At 36.8% G+C, this 12,108-nt stretch overlaps 1 protein-coding gene across 1 annotated transcript in view; it reads right to left on the bottom strand.

The window, feature by feature from the left end:
• The window catches only part of ZNF292 (zinc finger protein 292), a 49,702-nt gene that overhangs the window by 13,244 nt on the left and 24,350 nt on the right, over window positions 1-12,108 (bottom strand). The window contains exons 5-7 of the mRNA XM_080341776.1: window positions 5,101-5,303; window positions 2,219-2,355; window positions 822-963 (exon numbers count right to left, since the gene is read on the bottom strand). Of these exons, the coding sequence (XP_080197902.1) occupies window positions 822-963; window positions 2,219-2,355; window positions 5,101-5,303 (482 nt within the window). The remainder of the gene's footprint in view (window positions 1-821; window positions 964-2,218; window positions 2,356-5,100; window positions 5,304-12,108) is intronic.

Here is a 12,108-nt window from a genome sequence, read left to right as displayed (position 1 = left end):
CCTCCCCCTCTCTAACTCCAATTTAGTTCAGACCTTTGGAAAACATAATCTTTAAGATTAGAAGTCCGTGATTAGCCATACTAGAATACTGCCAAATGAGAAAAGGAATTTATTCTTAGAATTATTATATCGACTTACAGAAAGCCCCTAAATAAAAGCCTTCGGAACAGCTCAATTTAGCTATAAACATTAAGTACTGCAACTACTAATGAGAGGAAATTAGGAAAATTAGATGGCAAGGTTAGCTGAGACAGATGATCGGAGTTTTTAATACAACATCGGATCTAAGTCCACAAAAAGCATGTATTTAATTTATTGAAACAAACTGCATTCTTAGTGGCAATTCAAAAGGGGTTTTTTTAACTTTCTGTAATTTTCATATGTATTAATATACAGTCTTCATTTCCTTTTCTCATAAGCTTTTCCTCTCCATTTTCTGTAATATTTGAAATACAGACAATAATGAAGAGGAATGCTAGGACATGCTAACAGAAAATATCTTACTTAGAGGGCACAGACAACAGCAGAGACTATAACTTCACCTTTAGCTTTCCCTTCATTTCAGTTGTGGTATCCAGCTCTTCTGTTTATCCCCCAATTTTTCTTCCAAACAAATAAAGACGTTTTAATGATTTGAACTGAATCAAGTTATAGTTTATGTGCAGAAGGAAGTTGCTACAGCCCTTTTTCCTAAAACCAATTAGGATTGCCCCAAAGCTGATGTTCCACAAGAGACAGGGTGTCTAAAGCAGCTTTCATAAATTTTCCTGATTACAGTTCCATTAAAAGTTCCAGAAATATTCTTTTAAGAGTATCCTTACCTCTGAATTAATTACTTTAATCAGGAAGAAAATGTGGTAAACAGTCTTAGTTAACACAGAAAGTTGACGACATCTCTCTAGATACACTTGAATAGACGGCTCTACCCTTTGCTGCAGTTTACTCCAGAAAAGAGTCAGTTCCCTAGAACAAGAGAACAATATTTCAGGGCCAGCAATGCAACCACTAATCTGATCACAGGAAATGTAAGGTTGAGAACAGTTTCTATTTAGTCTCTCGGAAATGAAAAAAAAAAAGTCAGAATTTATTCACACCTTATCTTACAGAGAAAAGCTTTTATTAATATACTTACATTATTAGTATCTAGTTTTCAAAATTATTACAATGACTCAATTCTAAAAGGATAGATCAGAATAAAATGAGTATTACCACAACTGACATAATTTACAGACTCGTTATGTTGCCCTGAAAAATGTCTTGCAAAGTAGTTTACTCTTCACTCCACTGACTGGAATTTTACTCTCCTGAATTCTTAGCAATTACTAACAGCTATACAAGGAGGGCTTTTCTCTGTGGTAGATACATTCTTTTTGAGCTGCTCTGCTTTAAGAACTGAATCTAACTGTGATTTAGCAAGAAATTAGCCCCCAAAGCAAAGCAGTATTACTGTATCTCCATTAACTCCCTAGTTCACTTCTTAGGTGCAGATAGCAAGGAGTGTTTAGTACCTGGTGGAATGGGTGTAACCCAAACAACTTTAGCAGAATCTGTTAAAGCCAAATCCTGCATTAGCAGGTGTTCTCCTGCTGCTGCACATACAAAGGAGATGCACAAACAAAGCAAATCCCTCAGGAATCATACAGGTTTGGAAGTACAGCCAAACTGCTAGCAGTTGGAAATTCAGACCCTAACAGCTCAAATATTTGCCAACAAAGACCAGTTATTTGTTGCCACACTAATGAAAGCAAGCCCTAAACAATAAGTATCTTCATCTAGCTTCTTATTTTGATTATAGTAGTAAAGAGCTCCTCCTTTTCTAGAAGTTTGTTAAAGAAATACTGTGTTATGAAATAAGGACAGATGGGAACAGTACTTATGCATTAAACAGTGACATAATGCTGACTAGTTGCCTGCAGATATTAAATTCCTTATTTCTACAGCATAAGATTATTGTCAGGAAAAATTAACCAGCTACTGGTATTAGTAAATGCCTCATCATACATGCAGCCTTCAAATTCCCATAATGGAAGCTAATCTTGTAAAATACTTTTTTCCCCTCTTTCCTTTTCTTTTTTAGTTTTCCAAGACCCTTATCTCCTTTCTGTTTAACTCATCGATTTTATCAGCTAAAGAAAGCTAACTTATGCCTTATGTATCAGCTCTGTCTTCCCCAAAATAATTTTTGTTCCACTAGACAGAAAGAAATAGCCGAACTTACCAGGCACAGTACATCTCTCCTTGCTGGAGCTGGCGAGATAAAAATGCTGCACATAAAATCAGAGCACTTTTTTCATCTCCATCAGACTCTAGGTTACAGATCATTTCTAGAGCATCTTTGCAATCTACTTCGGCAATCTAGAAGAAGGAAAGGAAACAAGACCAAGACTAAAAAAGTGGTTTCATTTTCAGACATATAGTCATTTATCCTTTGCAAGGAGACAGCTAATTAGAACTCAGTGAATATTTAACTCTATCAGATAGAGATAAGCTTGATAGCAAATCAGTGCATTTCTAGACAGTGTCAAAAGAGATTATGCCACCTGAAAAACGGTTTTATTAGAGTGAATATAAATTTGTTTCTCAGGCATAAGACTTATTTGTATCTATTGTCTCAGTCACTTAAAAATTTTAAAGTACAACATTAATTATGCATATAGATTACATACATATGATCATTGTAATAACCAGATTTATAACTTTAAATTGAAGCCTAACACAAAAAAATATTATTACCTGAAATTCTAACCCAATTTACTAGTCACTGATGTTACTACTGCTTTAATACAACAGCTGGGTGATTAATGAATCCAAAGTTTAACATCCAATATTTTTTAAAAAATCAAACATAAAAAGAAAAGGGACACTGTACAGTAAGAAGCAGGTCAGTTGAATGCTCTCCTAGAACCACATTACAGTGTCTGCAATATAAGTTGTTTGTTCAAGCAATTATAGAAGCACTTAGTTTTGTAGTGAAACAAAAGAAAAATGACAGTCACGCCATGGTACTAGGTGGTTGTATCAGTACTGAATCAGCACACTTGTTGCAACAACTCCTGTCTGGTTTGATTCTCAGAAGAGTGGTTTGATTACATCAATTAGCGCCTCTGTCAGGAAATGCTTATTCTGTGAGACTGGCAGTTGAAGAATAACTTGACCATTGCAATAGCGCTGTTGGAAGCCTCTCTTGAGAAATCACAAGACCACTCAAAGCAAGAAACAGAAGTGCCCACCCAAACACCCAGATACTTCGGTACTTTGGATATGGTGGCAGAACAGCTTGGCTGGGCACTGTGGTGTCCAGTTATTGCTCCAGCAATCAAACCACAATTTTGAAGAATACAGCAACCCGTTTTTTCTTCTAAATTGACATTTTGTAAATATACTAATAACCCTTCACTGAACATCATTTGATGTTTAGTAACCTCAAAGTCAGCTTCTGAAGAAAACTGCCTTTCTCAAGACCTTAGAGAGGATGGATTAAGATAACTGTAATACCAACTTAGATTGAAGGTCTGCTTTGCTCAGCGCCCCATCTTAAACAGGAAATAGCAGTTAAAAGCAGTTAAAGCAGTTAAAAGCTTAGGGAAGAATATGGGAAACTGAACTTAAAAGTATTCTCTTCTGAAATGTTTTTCCAGCCTCTTCCAATGGGACCCAACTTCCAGCAAAGGCCTGTACAGTCCAGCCATCAAGTCCGTCAGTCTAGCATTTCATGTACTGCAGATCTGAATTCTTCACATTGAGGCAAACCATTAGACTAATCCAAGCTGAAAATTATCTCAAATGCTACTCCTCTGCCTATTCTGAATGGATATAAAAATTTACATAACACTAAAGAGCAAGTTGTACTTCTTTACAGTTTACCTTTTTTTTTTTCATTTTCTTACTGTTCTCACACTATGAAATGGCTATCCTTCTCAGTTCAGAAGTCCATCCTAACATATTAATAGCATATCTGCCTTCTCTTGGTAATACATGAACTTTCTGGGATGGTTAGTAATACTGCAAACAGCACTGCAGCTGAAGCTGCAAAACTAAGCAACCCAAGCAATCCAAGGTTTAGAAATACCTGAATTAGGTTCTCCGCAATAACCCAGTTTGAACTTATCTGTATGTTATGACACCCTAAGAAACAAGGCTACACTATTCCTTTTGTCCACAGGATTCAGAATCCATTCGCTGTCCGAGCCCCTTCTGCTTTGGGAGCGTGGTGGGGCTGACTAACAAAAGAAGCGTGTTTGCATGGCTGTAAATTCCAAATTCCATCAAGAAGTCTTCAACAAACCATCATGAGAATGCACTGCCCTGTCACAGCTCCTCCTGAGCCTGTAAGCAGGGCTTACAGCAGCCAGAGCCGGGAGGCTACAACCGATCCGACCCTACTGAACGCTGGAAGAACGTGCCCAGTGAGAAGCTGTAATCTTAGAATTTAGTCTATATCTGGAGTAGGAAACATCTTCAGCTGTAATCACTGCATTGTTTTCATTCCTTCAAGATCAAATTCAACATGCTTAATAATCATTATTAACACAAAAAGATCACAGAGACAGACAGCAGAGAGATGCAAACAGTCAAGAAAACTGACAGTTGCAGTTAGTTTTCCTTTAAGAAGGAAAAAAACCCAGATACAACTGTGGGGTGGGGTGAGAAATGAAGATGACACCTGAAAGAATGCAGATAAGCAAAACTGTAATCTCTTCTTTGACTTTTGCATTTAAATAAGAAGGATTTTATATTTTAAACCAGATCAAATATCTGATTTCATCTTCAATTTCACCCGTGCATTTGGGTCAAAAAAGTTTACATTTATCCTCTGAACTGAAAGTAGCATCTAAAGGGCCTCACTCTATGTCCTAGGTACTAAATAAAAAACTACAGTTAAAATATTAATAGTGGGAAAGCCATTATCTTCACCTTACTAACAGGATCTGAGGCAGAGTTTTAAAATACTTCAAGCAAAATCAAACACAAAATTGTGGCAGAGCCAGAAAATTATTACTAGTGACCTAATATTACACTTCCAAAAGTCTGCCTATTATTAGTGATTTTATTATTATTAAAGAAATAAATCTAAAAGAAGTTCTTCATTTTTTTACTTACTTCTTCCATTAGTTTCTCATTTGGTGATCCTGAACAAAGACAGACCAGGTAGGTTTGCTTGAAATTGCCTTTTGCACTGATTTCTGGATGGTCAGAGCACAGTTTTGCCAGGGCAGTAGCTTGCGTTAATTGCTTTGTTTTCATTAGGTGCTTAATACGCATATCCAGCAGGACAGGGCCTTCAAACACTAAAAATTCATTCACTTCAAAGAAAAACAAGCCAAATATTACATACATGTTTCACAGCAGGTTACAGAGTTAATAGATGGCATTTACTCATTCATGGTCAACCCCAAAAATTTATACAAATCAAAAAGGTACAAAAGGTATGAAGCATAGATGAGAAAAAGAGCCTTTGAGAACTGTACTTGTTTATTATAAGGATTCCCTGCTACAGGAGACCTTTTATCTAACTTGCAGGTTTTAACTCATTCTAATTTCTTGGCAAAATAATTGCACACAAAACAGATTTAGGAAGCATATAAATATTAAGATGTTTAAATACCACTTGACTACAGTTCTACAGAAAAACAAATAACACAAAGCCACTACACTCACATCCCTCTTTGTGCTTTTATGCTACACCTTTGCTCATAGTTGCCTTTTAAAGACCTTGCTATGGAAGGATAAATGTGACAAGTGTAGAAGTATCTGAAGTCCTTTCTATTGGTGTTAAATATTTCATATTATACATCCATACAATGCAGTCAAACCCCTTTAAAAGTTTTTCAGCCAAATAAGTTTCCTATAAGACAAGGCAAGGCTTGTATACATTTGACTGTGTATAGCTTAAAACTCAAAGACACAGGAATGGCTGTATTTGATTCAAATCTATTTTGTAGATATGCCACTACCAGAGTTAAAATACTGCTTTCTATGCCAACAATCCAACTCTAGGTGCTTCAGTGGAAAGTATAAGAATCCTACAAAAAGAGGAGCACAGGTTAATGTTCCTACTCTTACATATACATCTGAGGCCTCATCCAGATCTTCAAGATTCAAATTGTTCCAATTTTGAAGCATGAGCTTTAGTACTGCCTCCAAAATATTTAAAGTTGGTAATTAAAACTAAATAGACACAGAGACAATTGATTTTGTTTAATCCTTTTGACATCAAGCCCTCCCTGTGACAACTCTTTCCACAAGCCAGATACACACTGCAAGATAAATATTTTGCCGTTCAATTATCCACATCTTAATTTCACGACACATTCTCTCATCTTTTAAAAACAGCAGAATTTTCTACTGTTTTTTGTTCCCATTCTTTTGTGAAAAACAGCAGATTAATTAATTTTTTCAGTGTTAGGGTAAAATCTTGATCTTTTCTAAATAAGATTTTTTCTAGTCTCCAAGTATTTTCATCACTCCTTCCTGAAACCTTCTAGGCATTTGCAGCACTCACTTTATGACACATCTTGCTAGAAATATTCATAATATTGCTCTTAATTTACTCGCCTTGAATTTCACTTGAGGCATGTTGCCCATAAACCTAATTTATATTTTCTTGACTTTCAAAGTCCTGTTTGGGCTTGATTAAATAATTAAGTAATTTCAGCATCTGCAAAACTGATTACTTCTAGTATCTGAAGTACTATTATACTGAACACAAGGTTCACTGAAAGTAAAAAGATCACCTCATTTTATTCTTTGCTTCCTCCCATCCTACTTCATTTTTGATTCATGACTGTCTTTCATTTTATCTCATGACTTCTCCTTCTTATAGCTACATATACAGGATATTACTAAAAGCCCATTTTTGCAATTGAAATTAGGTCAACCGTTTTCTGTTTCATCATGTTAGTGCACAGAATTTTAGGGCAGAAAATATTGCCTTTTGCAGAAATCAGGCCTGTTAGACCCCATCATTATCTTTCATGCGTTTTCAGATTTATGGTTGAAGTATCATTTCAACCAACTTGTTAGTTATTTGTTCAAAATCCTTGTGCACTGTTACAAATGATCAGCCATGGCTCACTGTGTAAGAATATTCAGTCAAATACAAATTTTTTTTTCCTCTTTCCCTGTTGATGAAAATATGACCCGACTTTTATTCATGTAGGAACAAAGGAATACTAGAGCGCACTAACAGATAATTAGCAGATGGCAACTATTTCTGTATTTATTAGAGGACATCTGCCTTTTAAGCAGCGAATAAATATTCTTTTAATGTCATTACCAATACCTTATAAAAAATGTTCATACGCTTGTCAATCCACAAATGACCCAGTGATTAATTACACTCAATAGTTTTAGCCTTGCTCTTCCTTGTACCAGGTACCAGTAATCCTTTCACCCACAGTGCTTACCCCCAGCTAGTCTGCCTGGAATAACATTGGAACATTTTACCTTATTTTCTGTAACAAGACACTGGAAGACCTTAGACTTTAAGTTATATTGGTAACCCAAGACATTTCACTCTGATTTATTATTATAATTAATGCATTTAATATTTTAGAGACTGTGTCTATCTGCTAGTCCTCAGTAATCCCCTTCCTTTAGAGTTTACTGCTTCAGGCAGCCAACCTTGCATAAGCATCAGAACATTTTCTGTTATCTTCTCAACAAGATATAGGAAGACCTTGGGGTTAAAGCTACATATTAGCTCTTTGGCTTGTATTCTAATCTAAGTTATTATAATAATTACAGCTAACATTCAAAAGCTCATTCAAAACATGAGTTTTAATTATATTTGTTTCGTAACTGAACTACATATGATATTTTAAGACAAAAGAAAGTGCCAAGCTCGCAGGAGCAAATCTATGGTACGGAAGAGTCTTAAGGATAAGATTTTTGTTTGGTTTAAATTTTTTAAATATATTTTATAGTGTGATGTCTATTTCAAGTTATTGTAGAAAAACTGTTAGTTTACTGTAACAAATAACTTCATAAAAATGTTTAGAGGCACAAGTGCTTTTTCAGCACAAGTTAGTTTATCTCTAGGAGCACAAAACCTGAACTATTTGATGAGAATAATGCAGTTTATCAACAGCATGATTCTTGGAAAAATTATTAAATGTTGTTTTTCCACCATTCCTTAAAATCCACAAACTTGTGTTTGTGCAAGGCATGCGTAGAATTCATTTAAGATTACAGAACTGACATGAGAGAAGAAAAGACAAGCAGATGACATCTGACAGATGGTACTATGATCTACTAACTCTGGCAAATACACTTGGAGATACTGGAATCCAGCCTTTCAGTCACAGCTTCCCTATTATTCCCTTGAAACTCATAGTTGGAGTCTCATGTCATACTACCGAATGATTCCATGTCAAGTCCGTAAGAACTGCTATGAACTTTTATTACAGGTAATGCTTATAACATACATGAATTAAAAAGAGAGAAGATAATCTACAGATAAGTAGCACACAAGAGCATGAATAAGCCGCGAGCACCGTGAGCACAGTTCTGTAACAATGAGTTCTCTATGGTGGACAGTCCACATGTTTGTCACGTTTTGGCTGACTGGAAGACTTGAAGACCACAAAGCACAGAAATTTTGCCTTACTGGAAGCACTCACAATCCCACTAACTCTACTCTTTGCCAGTTCTTAGGTAGGTATAGATTTATCTACCACAGACTTTTATTTCATCTCAACCTTGCTTTGGCCAAGGAGGATGAAGGCAGAAGGTGAAGGTACATGTGGACCAAGCATCTCAAAGAACTTCAGTTACTTGTCAGTAACCTCTTTAGTCGTCTTCAAGTGTTTGTCCACATGTGTGTTCACACTGTGGGTGACTCCGAACTTTCATATTTACCTGGAGCTGGGTCTCAGAATCCTTCATGCAAACATCATCTCAGCACAATTCTGCTGAATGCAGTACCAATCCTGGATGCTTCTACAATGCCATATTGTCTGGTGAAAGGGTAAAACAAGTGCCAGGTGGCTGCTTTGAATTCACCCAGGATGCAAACACATGTTTTGTTTTTGGTTTTGTTTGTTTTTTTTTTTTTAAGTGATACGGCAGGGGCTTCTTGTGGCAGATGCCCTCATTACTGAAAACCAGTTCCATGCTGGCTGTTTAAATTCTAACCTGCCTGTTATCTACCTTGATAATCTCTGAACAGTGATGGTGGTTGGATCCTCAAACCTCTTTTCAGTGGAATATACTTGAAGAACTTAATTCTTGACATCCAGGTTTAAATATCTAAGGATAATCAGAATGAGGTAAAAAAAAAAAGCAGCAGCAGGCTGGCTTCTTATAGGATTATCTTAGATCCCTTTCCTCCACTCATGCTCAGTGCCAGCTGAGGAGATACCAATGATAGCTTTGAAGGATTTCACCATCACTACAAGAAAATGGCAACCCTGAGGACGGAAAAACAGATTCAAGTTGAAGGGCACAAGCCACACTACCCAAATGAAGGTGGAGGTGCAGTAGAAGAGTATTTTATTATTGCATAGGCTATCACAACTCCAACCACTTAGGCACACTTCAACTTTCAGTATTTGGTACACTAAGCAATAAGGCAACAAGATTAGCCACACTACTTAACGAACAAATTCTAGTTTTCATGAATTCATATCAGTTTCAATTCAAGATTAAAAATCAGTCCTGATCTCATATTAAGCTATCTGGTAGTTCAGGAGGAGGCCAATAAGACAGAAGATCCACTATCATGTGAAGAATTAAGACTGTCTTACTAAGGTTTCCTTCTGTAACCAATCAATGAAGCAAAGAAACATGGAAAATTCCTCTCTCCAAATACAAGCACTTCCTGTTCATCATATGCAATCTCCAGAAAAAAACATGAAACCTGATGTAGGAGCAGGTCCAGTCAACATGCAAATGCAATGCGACATCTGATAGCAATATGAAAACAGTTGCCAAGTGCTAAAGCGGGTGAACCAATTACTTTCAGGCTAGTCTGTGACCACAGCTAATAGTGCCACCTTGAATTTAATGATGTGGATAAAATATTTTCTTTTCATGTCTAGGATATCTTTCCAAATTTCATTCTGCCTTGGTACAGAGACTAGTTGTTCCCACAGTTTGAGGTCAATGGAAAGTAGTTGAACAGTGCTCCATGACAAAGTGGAAGATGGCCTGAGCATTCTTCAAATGAATGCAGATTGATTCATAACACAGACTCAGGAAACTCAAAAGGAGTTTCAGGAAATCTCTGAGATGGCAGCTGTGAGTAGTGCTATCAACTCCAGATGTTCACTTAGGGGGCCCACAAATGACACCCACAGACCCTGCTGACAATTCAGTTTCTGCAAATAAATTCTCTATGGAGTCACCAGTCAAGGATAAGAAAAAAATATTCCTCAGCTCATTAGGAATCCAAATGCGCATTTCGAGGCTAGTCCCCCATACAAAACAGACTAGCATTGTGTGATAAAGCATAGCCCCTAATGACAATGTTGATGTTCTAATTGCAGGGGGAGAGAGAGAGAGAGATAATCTCTAGAAACAACTTAAGTGGGGTATCAGCATTATAACAGGTCCCAAGAGGAGATTCTTTTTTATTTGGTGACATCTGTTGCACAAAATTTGGTAACTCAAGCCAGGTTTCCCAAAATTTGTGGTCAGAGATGGGTTAAAAACCCAGGGCAATGCCAATGTTTGTCACTCAAGCAGGTAACAAATCACATGGACACAAAATACTTCCAGTGTGGAAAAATTTTGTATGTGCGCACACACACACACAAATCTCTATGTAAGTGTATGTATGTAGTTCCCACAGTACAGTTCAAGACAGATTTTACTATTTTATATCACAGTACTGCATGAACGTGTCTTGTAGTAATGCAGTAATACTCATCAGTATCAAAGAAATCAGTGACAGGCATGCCGTCCTCGTCAGTGCTTCAAACAACTGGGTATCCATCCTCTACTTATTTTGAACTCCTTAGTGCATTAATTCTTACAGACATGCATTCATTACAAAATGGAGCTGTGCCCAAGGCAGTCAGGAGTTAGGCAATTACTTAAAGACATGGCTCTCAGAGAAAAGACTCCCTAACATCTTAGGAAGTGGGTACTTCCTGATCACATTTAGGTGGAACCCATGCAACAATCCATTCCCAACACTACAGGAGCAAGAGAATAGTCCAGTTCATACAAGCCTGCATTTGCGTGACTGTAATCAGAATAAACCAGCTGTGGGGCATGGTCAGAGAAAATGAACTTGTACAAACTCAGGACATAGTGTAAGAGACAATTTAAAACCAGAAGAACTGAAAAGGATCTGTCTCTTAGATGAAACAGACACCTAATAGTGCTTCCTACAGGAAAAGTAAGCACACTGACTTTCAGGAATCAACAACAGAGGCCTTCAAGAAGAAATAATAATTGACTGAAAATTCAGCAGATATCTGGTTATGTCATAGATTCTGATTAGGATATAATTATTCTGAATAGGTCATAATTCACACTACCAAGACTGAAATAAAACAAACATAAAGAAACAACTGAAAAAAATACAGGAAACAAAATCTTAAGGGGATGATATGAAAAAACATCTCCAGTCTCAACTAGTTATTTCATCTCCAACAGATAAATGTTTACTCAAAGACCCAGTTGATCAAATCTGCCAAACAACACCATCCCAGTGTAACAAGCTGATTACTTAAATACTTGGAAACTTCTGAAACAGCAAATGGTAAATGCAACATTAAGAACAAAACCGGAATCCTGTAATTAAAGCTTACAAATATGCCAAAAGACAGTTATACTGGAGTTATGTTTGAAGACTGCTGAGAGACAGCTGTCTGCTGAAAGAGGGTAAGTGGTAGCAGTGGGAGTGCTGGATTACAGACAAGAAAGCCAGCTCTCTGGGCAATTGAGTTTGGGTATTACTAAAATATCCTTCAAATTAGTCAGATGACAAAAAACAATGTACTATTACAGAGGATGACAATAACTAGAGCGTAGCTTGTCAACTGAGTCAGAAAAATATGGGTATGTAGTATGACAACCTTGCCACTGATACAAGGGGGAAGGAAAAACTCCAAGCATAACCACAGGATGGCACTGCTCCCCCCAACCAAATGGTTCAAG

Source organism: Nesoenas mayeri, assembly GCF_963082525.1.
Source record: "Nesoenas mayeri genome assembly, chromosome: 3".
Taxonomy (NCBI): domain Eukaryota; kingdom Metazoa; phylum Chordata; class Aves; order Columbiformes; family Columbidae; genus Nesoenas; species Nesoenas mayeri.
This window is presented reverse-complemented; position numbering and strand designations above follow the sequence as displayed.